Consider the following 15,812-nt stretch of genomic DNA (forward strand, 5'->3'; position numbering starts at 1 on the left):
TGCTTTATGCTTTTGTTGCTAGGCAGTTAACAGCAGGGCTACTAAAGCACTTCTAATTTAGGCAGATCTTTTCCTCTATTTTAGAAATGGATTTCAATGGCGTTCAGTTTGTTTGCAGAAACCTACTGAAAGGTATATATGGTACAGATATGAATGTTTATAATTACAGAATAACAAAGTGAATATTCTGCTGGCTTTTTCTTTTTTCTTTTTTTTTCTTGTGATGGAGTTTTGCTCTTGTTGCCCAGGCTGGAGTGCAATGGCGCGATCTTGGCTCACTGCAACCTCCGCCTCCCGGGTTCAAGCGATTCTCCTGCCTTAGCCTACCAAGTTGCTGGGATTACAGCACCCACCATGCCTGGCTAATGTTTTGTATTTTTAGTAGAGACGGAGTTTTGCCATGTTGGCTAGGCTGGTCTCAAACTCCTGACCTCAAGTGATCCACACACCTCTGCCTCACAAAGTGTTGGGATTACAGGCATGAGCCACCACGCCCAGCCTCTGATGACTTTTAAAAAAATAACAGGGAATGTGGGGTCACTCATAGTGTGGAGGGAAATTTTGAGAATTTTAAGCACCTCTGAATCATATTGGCAGTTATAAGCTTTAGGGGTGTTTTGTGCACATTTGATATTTTTCCTTTTTAAAAATCTCCTTCCTTCCATGAACAAACTTTTGCATGGGAAATGACATATCACTTTATTTTGTTTTTTTTTTTTGATGGCCAGGGAAAGCCTCCTCAACGCAACCGTACCTTCCTCCTCTTACCTCATAGCCCTCAGCTGATCACTACTTCTGTGCCGCCTTCTACCTTCCCGGAAGTTCCGGGTCCATTTAGTTCAAGTTGTAAATATTGACTGAACACATTGTGTTAGTCCAGTCTCTTGTGATTGCAAATGAGATACCACAGGTCAAACAGATTCATTTAAGAGTAGGTGCAGTGGGAGGCGAGCTTATTGAGAGGATGCTTAGGTAGCACGAAAGAATGCAACCAGTGTACCCCTCTACATCCATGTCTTTGTTGCTCAATCTCCTTCCCTCCCCAACCCTTGCATCTGCTTGGAAAGTCCCATGCTGTCTCCTTGGCATCTTGAGGCAGGTCCTTTCCTCTGTTTAGATTGTCCTCCTTTCCCTCCTTCCGTCCACTTTGGTCTGGTTAGCTTTTAATTATTCTTCAGGATTCAGCTGAGATGTGTCCGTCTCCTGGACTTCTTCCCTGCCATCCAGCCTGGGATGCATCCCTCTTATGTGTTTTCATAAAATCCTACGCCCAGGACCTATCTATGCACTTATGTAATAGTTGCTCATTTGCTTGTGCGTTTCAACTGCACTTGGTCTTCTAGAGGGTAGGAACTGTGTCTGATTCATTCTTTCATTTTTTACCCATTGTCTCATTCATAAACAGAGAAAAATATTTGTTGAATGAGTGAATGTGGGATCTCTGTTCATTTTGGTATATTACTTTGCTTTCTGGGCTGAACTCAGGACAGATGCCAAAGCCTTTCCCTCTAATGACATCAAAGCCCTACTTCTAAAACCAGACTGGATGTGATTCCCTTCTACAAACAGATTCAGTAAAGAAATGTGACTGTTCCCACAAAAAGCCCAGTAAGTATGTGGTGGTTTTGATAATAATAAAAGTTTTGTGTAGTATCTAGATATAAATAACAATGACTTAAAATATATGTATAAAATACTTATAAGCGAACCCTAATCGGTAAGCAACCAGGTTAACTGGATGGTGGATATGAACAGAGTGGTGGGAATTGGTCAAGAAGGTGCCTGGGCTTTCTTAATAAACTTGGTTTCACTAAAAAAAAGAAAAGAAAAGAAGGTGCCTGGCAGTGAACATTCATTTTTAGAGGTTTATTTTTCATTTGTTTTCATTGACTCCATTTATTTTGATGACCAGTTTAAAAGCCTTTAAGTAAGTTGAAAAAAACCTTTTACTCATCATACAATGGCCAAAACCACAATTACTTTTGCACCAACAATTTGTCCTCCCTTATTAGGGGTAACCATAGTATAATAATCTTTAATAACTAATATATTAAATATAGCTATTTTCAATTTATTCTAAGGTTGAAATACTGCTTGTTGATGCATCAGGGACTCTGATGTGCAGGTCCCACAAAATGTGTAAGAGCACCTTCTCTTTTTTGGCTAAGAGGTTTGTAATCAACTTTGATTAAACTCTTCCGTGGTTATGAATCCATGAAAACCATTCTCAACAATTGTTTTGGGAGTTAGAAATTACAACTACTCTATTTTCTCGTATGTAGCTTTTTTCTTTCAGGATATGTTACTTGACACCTAATATTCTGAGCCTGTGTAATGGTGAATCATTTTAATGGGATCTCACTATGGTTCTAAGAATTCTCATCATCAGAAATGAATGATTTTAGCAGAAAGAAAAATGAAAGAGCTGTTTTTACTGACATACTCATACATTCCTTGTTCTTCTCCCTTTCTCTCTCTTTTCTTTTTCAGTGAGCATGTTTTTGAACACATTAACACCGAAGTTCTACGTGGCCCTAACAGGCACTTCCTCACTAATATCAGGGCTTATTTTGGTAAGTGGTGGAGTCTTTCTCATTTAAAACCTTGCTGATTAGTAATATGTATATTAGTGTATGTACAATAAAAAAACTGGAAGAATATACACTAACAGGTTATAGTGATTATCTTGCTCATGTCTATATGTTGGGGAGTGGACTCATAGAAGCCTTTTACTACCCCATTATATTTCTGAAATATTTGAAAAAAATTTAAGCAATCGTATATTACTTTGTTGAAGGGGAAAAAAACAAATGTAAATGAAATAGAAAATAAAGGAAGACATAATTCTCTGTCAGATTTTACTATCTAAGATATTGTAAAATAAATGTAACTCAGTTCAACTAAAAATCATCAAAATGGGGCCAGGCACAGTGGCTCACATCTGTAATCCCAGCACTTTGGGAGGCGAAGGCGGGCGGATCACTTGAGGTTAGGAGTTTGAGACCAGCCTGGCCAGCATGGTGAAACCCATCTCTACTAAAAATACACAAAAATTAGCCAGGTGTAGTGGCGCATACCTGTAATCCCAGCTACCCGGAGACTGAGGCAGGAAAATGGGTTGAATCTGGGAGGCAGAGATTGCAGTAGCCGAGATCACGCCATTGCACTCCAGCCTGGGTGACAGAGCAAGACTCTGTCTCAAAAATAAATAAATAAATAAAACCATCAAAATAGAATATTGTGCAAAATCAAGATCAATAGAAATATAGCTTTTTAAAAAAAATGTATTGACATGGATTGTGACAATTCTAAGGTTTTTCCCCCCTTCATCTTCTTTTCTTTCTAAATTTACATTTATTTATGCGTTGCTTCCTTTAAAAAAATCCCAAACGTGCCAAAAAGCAATATGATTATCATTTGTATGGCTCTGTTACCTTATCTTTGTAACAGTTGCAGATGTGCTAAATCGTAACACCTGAAGTAGTTAGTTTTAGTGGCCTCAAATGGGGACCATCTAAACTCAATGGTACGACTCTAATAGAATTAAATGACCTTTAAGGCAAGAGGTTTTAGAAAAGCTTTTTTTCTCTGTACTCATATACTTGTGGTTAAATTATTATAGAAACAAGCATAAGAAAAATTTTACAGAGTTGATGTTAAGAAAAATGGATGACAGAAGAAAAACAGAAAAGCTTTAGAGAAGGGTGCAAACATGTGGAGCAAAGAGCATCAATGGACCTAGAATAATGGTGGATTTCAGAAGCTTGAGCTTGTAAGGAGCCACAGTAAAAAGGTGGGAGAAATGTATGCAGGGACAGAAACCTGCAAACAGAGGAGAGGGATGATGGCAGTGTGGGGAGGATCTTTTTGTGTGCAGAGGACATCCAGGTTCATCTTGCTTTGCTGTGTCATATGGATTGCTAAACTTGTGGCATGAGATGTTTAAAGTTGATGTTAAACGTCCTCCCACACATCTCCATTCCAAGTTGCAGGGTCCCACTCTTTTCCAGTTAATGCCCTCACTTTAACAGTAGACACCTGACGAGCCTGAGCATGTACCTTTCATTGCACATCAGCCACTCACATGATAAGAGCTTGTGTCTGATTTTCCACAATTTCCAGCTGTTTCTCTACAGGAGCTAAGACTCTCACTAAGGGCACTCTTAGAAGATTCGAGGCTCAGTATGTGCTTCTGGAGCCAGGAGTTAGAATCCCTGAGTTCATTGTTTTCTTTCATGACCTTGTCCAGTGAACTTAGGAGCAACCAACCAACTTCATTATATTCCTTGCTTCTCCACATATGGTCAAAGGTATTATGTGTAGAGTTGCTAAACTCTTTGCCTCTCAAGAGTGGTGAATCAGGAGTATCAAATGCATTTATTTTGCGTAACTCTCTAAACAATTCATGCCAAGGACGGTCAGTGTTCTCCACAGTATTAGAAGTAGAGTCCTTAGCGTTTTTGGATCTAATTATATTGAGCAGCCAACTCCAGAAACCCCAAAACCAACTAAAGAAATCTATCCTTAAAATTCTGTTTCTCTAGAACTACTTCTGGTATGAAAAGTTTGTTTTGGATAAGAGGAAATCCAAATAGAAAGCCCAATGCTGGCTGCAAAGACCAACCCAAGTTGAGGGGAAGCATATTAAACTTCCTCTTTAAAATTGGTTGAAATAAGGTATATGTGATAATTTATACCATGTCACCTCTTAAATACTAATCAGTTCACCTGTATGTGTCTCTGAAGTTTTCCCTGTTCTTTAGAGACATGGGAAAAATAAAGACCCTGTAGAAAGTGGCTCCATAAAGCTATAAAGCTGGTCACTAATTTATTCCATGTAAGGACTGTATTTTATTCTGAGATTGTGTCCTTCTTACTTTTTAACGTTACAATGTTCTTCTGAAATGATGGTGATAGTGTATGGTAGTGCTATTTTACTATTATTACTTTGCAAAGAAGAATATAGCAGCCCTACATTGGTCTTCACATTTGTCGGGGGGTGGGGCACGAACTCTTTGCTTCAGAGAACAACCTCAAAAATTTACTTCTACTTAACCTGTTGAGGAACAACATAAATTGTCCAAATGGGAAATAGTAAAAATATTTGAGTCTGACCTAGAGCAATGAATGGAGAAGAGAAAGGCTTTAGATAATCTCTTCAATCTAGGGGATTGAGGGCAGAGGAAAATAATCTGAGAGAGGATTTGGTGGAGGGAAGCCAGCAGAAACTGTTTTGCTAGAAAACCACAGAAAAAATTGTGGTAAGTGCTGAGGGTATGGGAATGAATCTCTCACTCCAAAGGTTTCTAACTTTATTAATTAAAAAAGATTTTCATTAGGAGGCAATATACTTACTATTTAGAGCTAAGTAAGAAACTGTATTAATATATTGAGAATTACATGATATCTAGAGAGGACAAAGAGTAGACAGAAGATAATGAGAGAAAGTAATGAAAAGGGGAGATCAGTTTCAGTGAGACAGGTTATAGAAGAGAAAACTCTGAAAAAGGAAGAAGTCAAGTGAGCCCTGTTTGCAGACAACATGATTTTATATTTAGAAAAACCTAAAGCCTCCACCAAAAATGGTTAGAATTGATAAATGAATTCAATAACATTGCAGGATACAAAATCAGCATACAAAAATCAGTAACATATATGCTAACAGTGAACAATCTGAAAAAGAAATCAAGAAAGCAATCCCATTTACAATAGCTACAAAGAGCGTAAAATACCTAGGAATTAATTTAATAAAAAAAAGTGAAGGATGTGTACAAGGAAAACTATTAAACCCTGATGGAAAAAAATTGAAGAGGACACACAAAAAATGGAAAGATATTTTTTGCTCATGGACTGGAAGAATTAATATCATCAAAATGACAATACTCTGCAAATAAATTTGCACATTTAATGCAATCCCTATCAAAATACCAATCACATTCTTTACAGAAATAGAAAAAAAAAATCTAAAATTTTTATGGAACCACAGAAGACCCTGAATAACCAGAGCAATCCTGAGCAAAAAGAACACAACTGGAGGCATCACACTACCTGACTTCAAAATATTTTACAAAGTTATAGTAACCAAATCAGCATGGTACTGGCGTAAAAACAGACATGTAGCAATGGAACAGAATAGAGAGCCCAGACATAAATCCACACATAGTCTGGGTAAAGATTTTTTGGGAAAGACCTCAAAGCACAGGCAGCCAGAGCAGAAATAGACAAATGGGATTATATCAAGCTAAAAAGCTCCTGCACAGCAAAGGAAACAATGAACTGAAGAGACAACTCATAGAATGGGAGAAAATATTTGCAAGCTATTCATCTGACAAGAGATTAATAACCAGAATATATAAGGAGCTCAAATAACTCAATAGCAAATCCCCAAATAATCTAATTATAAAATGGGCAAAGATCTGAATAAACATTTCTCAAAAGAAGACATGCAAATGGGCAACAGGTATATGAAAAAAATGCTCAGTATCGCTAATCCTCAGAGAAATGCAGAACAAAACCACAATGACCTATCATCTCAATACAGTTAGAATGGCTTCAAGTGATTCTCTTGCCTCAACCTCCAGAGTAGCTGGGACTACAGGCATGTGCCACCATGCCCAGCAAATTTTTGTAAGAAGACGGGGTATGGTAGGTGCAGTGGCTCACACTTGCAATCACAGCACTTTGGGAGGCAGAGGCAGGAGGATCACTTGAGGCCAGGAGTTCAAGACCAGCCTGGCTAACATGGTGAAACTCTGTCTCTACTAAAAATACAAAATTAGCCGGGTGTGGTGGCACACGCCTGTAGTCCCAGCTGCTCAGGAGACTGAGGCAGCAGAATCACTTAAACCCAGGGGGCAGAGGTTGCAGTGAGCTGAGATAGTTCTACTGCACTCTAGCCTGGGCAACAGAGTGAGACTCCGTCTCAAAAAACAAAACAAAACAAAAACTGGATATAACAGAAGCTGGTGAGGATGTGGAGAAAGCGGTACTCTTGTACACTGTTGGTGGGATTGTAAATCAGTACAGCCACTATGGAAAACAGATGGATGTTTCTCAAAAAGCTAGAAGTTGAAATGGCATATGATCCAGCAATTCCACTACTTGGATATATATCCAAAAGAAAGGAAATCAGTATATTAAAGAGATACCTGCAGTCCCATGTTTATTGCAGCACTATTCTTAATAGCCAAAATTTAGAATCAATGTAAGTACCCATCAATTGATGAATGGGAAAAGAATATGTGGTATATATTGTAGAGATGAACAGAAAACTTCCCCTTCACCCTTGAAAGGTTGACAGAAAAATCAACTGACAAATGACAGATTAATAAGAGAAAAGGCGTAAGAAATTTATTATTAACGTGCACAGGAGAACTACAGAGTGATTGCCCAATATCTCAATGGGGTTAAGAAGCTTATATATGATCTTGAGGTTACAGAAAGATTAGGGTCTTGGATCCTGGCAAAACAAGTTATGGTGGAGAAACAAGTTGTGGGAGGGGGAAAAGAGGAATTTTGTTGAGGGAAATACATGATTACTAGGGAGAATGATTGGATCAGGGAACAGAGATTAATTTGTAAATGATTCTCTTTGGAATTTGAGTATTCCACAATGGAATGTTTTTCAGTGATAAAAAAGAATGGAATTCTGTTATTTGCAGCAACATGGATGGAACTGGAGGTCCTTATGTTAAGTGAAATAAGCCAAGCACAGAAAGACATATATTGCATATTTTTACTCATATATAGGAGTTTAAAAAGTAGATCTCAATGATACAGAGTAGATTGGTGGTTACCAGAGGCTGGGAAGGTCATGCAGGCTGCAGTGTACTGCACACTGCACATTTGATTGTAACCTTGACCTCCTGGGCTCAGGCAGTCCTTTGTCTCAGCCCCCCAAGTAGCTGGGACCACAGGTGCGTGCCATCATGTCTGGCTAATTTTTTATATTATTTGTAGAGATGGGGTCTCCCTATATTGCCTAGGCTGGTATTGAACTCCTGGGCTCAAGCAATACTCTTCCCTCGGCCTCACAAAGTTCTGGGATTACAGGTGTGAGCCACCATGCCTGATTGAGATTGATTAATAGGTACAAATATACCAGTTAAATAGAATAAATAAGACCTAATGTTTGACAGATTGCTAGGGTGACTATAGTTAACAATCTGTTGTATACTTCAAAATAGTCAGAAGAGAATAATTTGAATGTTACCAGCACAAAGAAAAGAAAGATAAATTTAAGGTAGTAGATATTCCAGCGACCCTGATTTGATCTTTACATATTACATGAAGGTGTCAAATTATCACATATACCCTGAAAATATGTACAGCTATTATATATCAATTTTAAAAAGCAGGGATTGTTGATGTGATGGGACTTTGGTCATTCATCCCTAAGCCATTCATTTTTCAGAAGAGAAAATCGAGACTAACAGAAGAAAGAAAAGGAAATGTTTTATCTAAGCTCATGTGGTTAGTCTATAGCAAAGCCAGGCCTAGAACCTAAGTCTTCATGTTCCTACCTTAATATTCTTTTTTTTTCTTTCAAAGCTTGTTTATTTTTATTTTTAAATTTTTATTTCAATAGGTTTTTGGGAAACAGGTGGTATTTGGTGAATAAGTTCTTTAGTGGTGATTTCTGAGATTTTGGTGCATCCATCCCCTGAGCAGTGTACATGGTACCCAATGTGTACACTGTGTCTTTTATCCCTCACTCCCTTCCCACTCTTTCCTCCTCTGAGTCTCCAAAGTTCATTGTATCATTCTTATGCCTTTGCGTCCTCATAGCTTAGCTCCCACTTACGAGTGAGAACATACTTTTGGTTTTCCATTCCTGAGTTACTTCACTTAGAATAATGATCTCTAATTCCATCCAGATTGCTACAAATACCATTATTTCATTCCTTTTTATGGTGGAGTAGTATTCCATTTTTAAACTTTTTTATTATAATCATTCTTACAGGAAGTAAAGTGATACTGCATTGTGGTTTTGATTTGCATTTCCCTGATCGTTAGTGATATTGAGCATTTTTTTCATGGTTTTTTTTTGGCCATTTGTGTATCTTCTTTTGAGGATTATCTATTCTTGTCTTTAGCCCACTTTTTTTTTTTTTTTTTTTTGAGACGGAGTTTTCTCTCTTGTTGCCCAGGCTGGAGTGCAATGGCGCAATCTCGGCTCACTGCAACCTCTGCCTCCCGGGTTAAAGCAATTCTGCCTCTGCCTCCCAATTAGCTGGGATTACAGGCATAAGCCACCATGCCTGGCTAATTTTTTGTGTTTATTAGAGACAGGGTTTCCCCATGTTGGCCAGGCTGGTCTGGCCTCAGGTGACCAACCCGCCTCGGCCTCCCAAGGTGCTGGGATTGTAGATGTGAGCCACTGCACCTAGCCTTTAGCCTACTTTTTGAAGGGATTTTTTTTTTTCTTGCTGATTTATTTGAATTCCTTGTAGATTCTGGATATTAGTCCTTTGTCAGATGTGTATATTATGAAGATTTTCTGCTACTCTGTGGATTGTCTGTTAATTCTGCTGATTGTTTTTTTGCTGTGCAGAAGCTTTTTACTTTAATTAAGTCCCATCTATTTATCTTTGTTTTTGTTGCACTTGCTTTTGGCTTCTTGGTCATCAAGTCTTTGCCTAAGCCGATGTCTACAAGGGTTTTTCCAATGTTATCTTCTAGAACTTTTATGGTATCAGGTCTTAGATTTAAGTCTTTGATCCATCTTGAGTTGATTTTTGTATAAGGTGAGAGATGAGGATCTAGTTTCATTCTTATGTATACATGTGACTTGCCAATTATCCCAGCACTATTTGTTGAATAGGGTGTCTTTTCCACACTTTATATTTTTGTTGTGCTTTGTCCAAGATCAGTCGACTGTAATTATTTGGCTTTATTTCTGGACTCTTTATTCTGTTTCACAGGTCTGTATGCCTGTTTTTATACTAGTACCATGCTGTTTTGGTGACTGTCGCCTTACAGTATAGTTTGAAGACAGGTAATGTGATATCTCCAGATTTTTTCTTTTTGCTTAGTTTTGCTTTGGCTATGCAGGCTCTTTTTAGGTTCCATATGAATTTTTTGGTTGTTTTTTTCCAGTTCTGTGAATAATGATGGTGATATTTTAATGGGAATTGCATTGAATTTGTAGATTGCTTTCGGCAGTATGGTCATTTTCTCAATGTTGATTCTACCCATCCGTGAGCATGGGATGTGTTTCCATTTGTTTGTGTCGTCTGTGATTTCTTTCAGCAGTGTTTTGTAGTTTTCCTTGTAGAGGTTTTTCACCTCCTTGGTTAAGTGTATTCCTAAGGTTTTTTTTTATAGCTACTGTAAAAATGGTTGATTTCTTCATTTGATTCTCAGCTTGGTTGCTGTTGGTGTATAGCAGGGCTACTGATTTGTGTACATTAATTTTGTATCCTAAAACTTTGCTGAATTCATTTACCAGTCCTGGGAGCTTTTTGGATAAGTCTTTAGAGTTTTCCAGGTATATGATAATGTCATCAGCCAACAGTGACAGTTTGACTTCCTCTTTACCGATTTGAATGCCCTTTATTTTTTTCTCTTGTCTGATTGCTGTGGCTAGAATTTCCAGTACTATGTTGAATAGAAGTGGTGAAAGTGGGCATCCTTGTCTTTTTCCTGTTCTCAGGGGAAATGCTTTCAACTTTTCCTCATTCAGTATAATGTTGGCTGTGGGTTTGTCAGAGATGGCTTTTATTGCCTTAAGGTATGTCCCTTCTATGCCGATTCTTTTGAAGAGATAAATAAGATTGATAGACCATTAGTGAGATTAAGCAAGAAAAGAAGAGAGAAGATCCATATAAGCTCAATTAGAAACGAAGTAGGAGATATTACAACCGATACCACAGAAATACAAAAGATAATTCAAGGCTACTTTGAACACTTTTACACGCATAAACTAGAAAACCTAGAGGAGATGGATGAATTCCTGGAAATATACAACCATCCTAAATTAAACCAGGAAGAAATAGAAAGTCTGAATAGACCAATAACAAGCAGCGAGATTGAAATGGTAATTAACCAACAACAAAAAAAGTCCAGGACCAGACAGACTCACAGCTGAATTCTATCAGACATTCAAAGAAGAATTGGTACCAATCCTGTTGACCCTATTCCAAAAGATAAAGAGGGAATCTTCCCTAAATTATTCTGTGAAGCCAGTATCACGCTAATACCCAAACCAGGAAACAATATAACAAAAAAATAAAACTACAGATCAATATCTCTGATGAACATAGATACAAAAATCCTCAGTAAAATATTAGCTAACTGAATCCAACAGCATGTCCAAAAAGATAATTCACCATGATCAAGTGGGTTTCATACCAGGGGTGCAGGGATGGTTTAACATACGCAAGTAAATAAATGTGATACACCACATGAACAGAATTAAAAACAAAAATCACGTGATCATCTCAGTAGATACAGAAAAAGCATCTGACAAAATCCGGCATCCCTTTATGATTAAAAACCTACCTTAATATTCCTAAATAGAGTGAAGCAACTTCAGACTGGGAAAATGCTTGGTAAATTCTTACTAAATATGTGCCCACAACATGGCAATCTTTTAGCATATATGTTTTGTGGGGGGAGAAGGGGAAGGCATTACAAGTCTCCCTCGGATAACTATCATTTACATTTACAATAATATTTTAACATTTTCATTCAAAACATCTTGGAAATACTTTTTAAGTGAACAAATAGGAAAAAAGAACTTTTCTGGATACCATTTCATACTGAAACCAGTAATTCACTCTGATGCTGAAAGGTAGGCTTTTGTTTGTACATTCCTCCTCTCAGGGGAAGGTCACTGGAAACTGTTACCTACTTAGATGATGTCAGGCACTGATCTAAAGCACTTTGCGTGCTAACTCATTTACTCTTCCCCACAGTACAACAAGGTCATTGCTTGATTGTTTCCTTTTTACTTACGCATAGCCTCAGTAGGTAGAATAGGCCAGTTAGTAACCTGCCTTAGGTCACACAGCTAGCAATGGAGGAGCAGGCTTGGAACCCAGGCCATCTTGTGCAGACAGCCTGCACTCTGTCACTCATTTCACTGCCTCCGTGGTCAGCCGTTTTTCTAGCCTGCTGTACGAATGGTAGGTCTGGACTTTATTCTAGCAGTAGCTTGGTGTAGATTCACAGGCTATAAATTAATTACCTCAGTGTGGGTTGTTTCCTTTCACTCTGGTAAGCTAGGCCTAATCTTTGTTTCCTTTTTTAACTCAAAGATGGTGAAGCCCCAACAGCAATAAAGGGATTTCCCTAGAGCATGGCCACCTTTGCAGATCTGGGCTGGTGCGGTTTTCTGTGCCCCTGCTGAGCCGGATGATCATTGCTGGGCTATCTTATGGTACATTTGCCTTGCAGCATTCTCAGGAAGCAGAGGATACTTCCGACTAATAGGAAACTTTGAGCAAAGGAAAACCTCTCCTGTAGGAAAATTTTGAAAGGTCTCTCTCAAAATGCTGGTCTGTAGTGAGAGCTAAGTAACTACAGTGTGTACAGCTTTAGGCTCCTGCTTTAGAGCTTGTTGACATGCCTAGCATTTAGGGACTCAGCTTTGCCAGACCTCGAAATGAACCCAGGGTAAGGTTTCTATTCAGCCACTATCCTTTTCTGCTGAGTGCATTTCAGGGAGAGGTGGCATTGAGGTAAAGGATCAGGTGCCCTGCAAAATAGCTGTGTGCATGGAAGTGCTTAGCAGTTTGCTTCCTGGCCCTAGGGAGACAATTACCTAACTGATCTCCCCTAAGAATGTTCTAAGAGCCTACCGTGGACATTTAAAGTATAGGGCTGACCCTGGGGAAATTGATTATTTGGGGGCCTCACAGTTTCTATGCTGGAGACTGAAATTATCAAATTAAATTGAATTTCTTTGGAAAAGAGAGCTAAAAACAAACAAAAACCCTGGTATTTCCTCTGTAAAGAAAAAGTCAGTTAACTGAAAAAATATACAATGTGTTTAAAAATAAACAGGTGTATATTTTATGAGATATCCCTAATACTTCTTAGTTCACAAGTTGAAAGCTAGCAATGACTTTGTTATACCATCTAGCTCACTCTTCCCTTTTAGTTCCTGTGCCTGTATCCATCCATCCAGCTTTTTCCCTTGCTGAATTTCAAGATACCCCTCTGTCTGCTTGGCACAAGACTTCCCATCCCAGTCCAGTTCCATCCACAAGAACTGCACCTGTCATCACAGTGTAGACCTGCCAAGTTAGTCTTTTATCTGCTAGCAAAGACATGCCCAGCCTCTGCAGGCAGTGTTTATTTCAGTGTAGAAAATCTCTGGATTTTGCTTCGCTTTTGGGAGTGGAAGGTGGATATGTGCAGAAAATGCTTGCCTTAATTATCTCAAAATGTGATAGAATGCATAAAATTCTATATGTTGCATTGACATTTATACATAGATTCCTATATACCTATTAAAATGTGTGTGTATGTATTTCATTGGATACAGGGATCAATACACATTTTAATAGGATAGAGGATATGTATATGTGTGTATATGTATATAGATAAACATGTACATATATGTATATGTGTGTGTGTGTGTGTGTGTGTGTGTATAAAACAGAGATTTTTTAAGAGGCATCCAGAGCATAATTTTTAAAAGTCAGAATCAAGAACAGGAAATGGAGAAAATCAGAATGATAAATAAAATAATTAGTTCATGGATTAAATGTAAAAGAAGTGTGTTTTTGGGAAAGTGGTAGCAGATGACAATTGAATAGGAATGAGTTATAACAAAAGATCTGTTTATTGAGTTACCACTCCATGCCAGGTGTACTATATTAAGCACTTTGCATATATTATTTCATTTAATTCTGATTGAAATTCTGAGTGGTAGGTATGACCAGTGTCTTTATATTGCTAAGTATAAAGAGACACAAAGTTTAAATAATTTGGCCAAGATTATATAGCAGTTAAATCATGAGATTCAAACCCAGTTCTCTGACCTTGCCTTCCTTCTCCTCTTATTCAAAAGTAAGAGAGCGGAATTGAAGATTGCTGTGTCTCCTTTCACCCCCTTTTCATCCATCTCAAGAACTTGAACTGCACTTCAGGTAGCACTTTAATTGATAGGCATATGGATCACCTAAAATGATGGTGATTCTGGAACAAAGAGTGGAAAAAGACGCAGGGAAACTTGATTACAAGGGCTCTTGGGGGGTTGGGGTGGGAAGTAGCACATCATCTCTGTCAAGCTGTGTCATCTCTGAAGCACCTTGCCTCTTGACTCTAGAATAAAGAATGAGAGATATGCTGTGAGGGCCAGATGGCTGGGGAGCCTGCAGACAATGAGAGGAAACAGGCTCATTTAACCTTGTCAGATTACAGCTTCTTGTGTTCACCACGGAAGTAAATGATCTTCTGCAGGAGACCCCGTGTCAGGCAAAGAAAGTAGATTGATACCTGTCGTGGACTGATTGTGGACATGAGCATTTGGGTAGAACAGATTAATGATAAGCTATGGCAAAGGTGAAGAAGGTGAATGAACTAATGGCGGATAAAGGGACAAAACTGCCATTTTGGCTTTTTCAGCTTACATTTCAGCACAAATTGAGAGACTTGAAAGTCATGTAGTTGCAGTGCTGAGCAAGAATGCTCAGAAGCAATCCACTTTAAATCAGTGAAGACCTAAGGACTAGGCATTCAGAAAACTTGTGACTTACCTAGGAAACTTTGCTAGGTAAGGATGGAGTGAAGACTAGCATTTAAATTTCCACCACTCTGCCCTAGCGTCATTCTGCCTCTCATAAGGTTTGCCTGGGAAGGTGGATAGCAGCAGGGTGTAACGGTTGATATTTTCATTTTAACAGACACACAGAAGTGGGTCAGGTAGATAAGAAAGAGAGTGGGGAGAGGGAAAGAGAAAAGAAAAAGGAAAAGAAAGAGGGAGGAGGAAGACTGCAACCTTCTTTGGAGGAAACATTTTTTCCTTTTCCAATTGGCCGTGGGTTAGTCCAGATTTGTCCAGCGTAGAACATAGACCAGTACTTAGCACATTTATATTTTATTTGTGTGATCATTTATTGTCTTCTTTCTCTTTAGAATAGAAGCATCACAAAGGCAGGAACCATATCTGTGTTTTTGTATACTACTGTATACAAAATGCCAGCATAAATACTTAGAAAATATTTGTCAAATGCACATAAGATCCAAGGAATGAATGAATGAACTGCCTGCATCAGAATTATCTGGGAACTTGTTTAAAATGATACATTCCAAGCACCACCCAGACTAACTGAATTAGAATCTCTAGAGGAGGGACCTGGAGGACAGCTGGCAGGACTTGGGGTGAATGACACAGGCTGGCTTTTCCCAATTCTCAGTGGTCTCCATGGCTTTTTGCTCAGGAGAGTTACCCTCCCTTTTAGGCCACAGTAGTTAATGCTGCGGTGGAAAATCTCGTCCTGTGAACTTAGAGACACTGAGGTGGGGATGGACCATTGGCTGTTGACCTTGAAGAGAGCCTTACTTCCCTGTGTTTTCTTAAAGTCTTGGCAACAGGTGGCCAGAAAGGCGGGTGGAAGGGCAGGATGCCAGTTTACATGGCCCCTGCAACTGTTTAGGGGAACAGGTGGCTGAGGAGGGATTGACTGAGATCTAGGAAGCAGGAGGCCAAAACCCACTCGGTTGCTATTCCATATTCCTAAACAAAATATACAGAAACCAAGAATGTAAAAAAAAAAAAAAAGTTTTATCTGTCATAAGGAATTAGGAAGGACTTTGTAAGAGTCAATATGGTAAAAAGAATATACTTTAGGATCAAAAAA

The 15,812-nt window shown here is 38.6% G+C and overlaps 1 protein-coding gene across 50 annotated transcripts in view; it reads left to right on the forward strand.

The window, feature by feature from the left end:
* ST7 (suppression of tumorigenicity 7) overlaps positions 1–15,812 on the forward strand; it is a 277,720-nt gene that overhangs the window by 141,965 nt on the left and 119,943 nt on the right. For 37 of the 50 annotated variants that reach the window (XR_012432804.1, XR_012432806.1, XR_012432805.1 and 34 more), the window contains one exon: positions 2,491–2,573. Coding sequence is in view for 35 of the 50 variants with exons in the window: in XM_074035840.1 (XP_073891941.1) it covers positions 2,491–2,573 (83 nt within the window). In the remaining 15 variants the exon portion in view is untranslated. Of the gene's footprint in view, positions 1–1,405; positions 1,609–2,081; positions 2,140–2,490; positions 2,574–15,812 lie in introns of those variants that run through there. The other 13 variants (XR_012432810.1, XM_074035839.1, XM_074035850.1 and 10 more) reach the window with 3 other exon arrangements.

Source organism: Macaca fascicularis, chromosome 3 (genome assembly GCF_037993035.2).
Source record: "Macaca fascicularis isolate 582-1 chromosome 3, T2T-MFA8v1.1".
In the NCBI taxonomy this organism is placed as follows: Eukaryota; Metazoa; Chordata; class Mammalia; order Primates; family Cercopithecidae; genus Macaca; species Macaca fascicularis.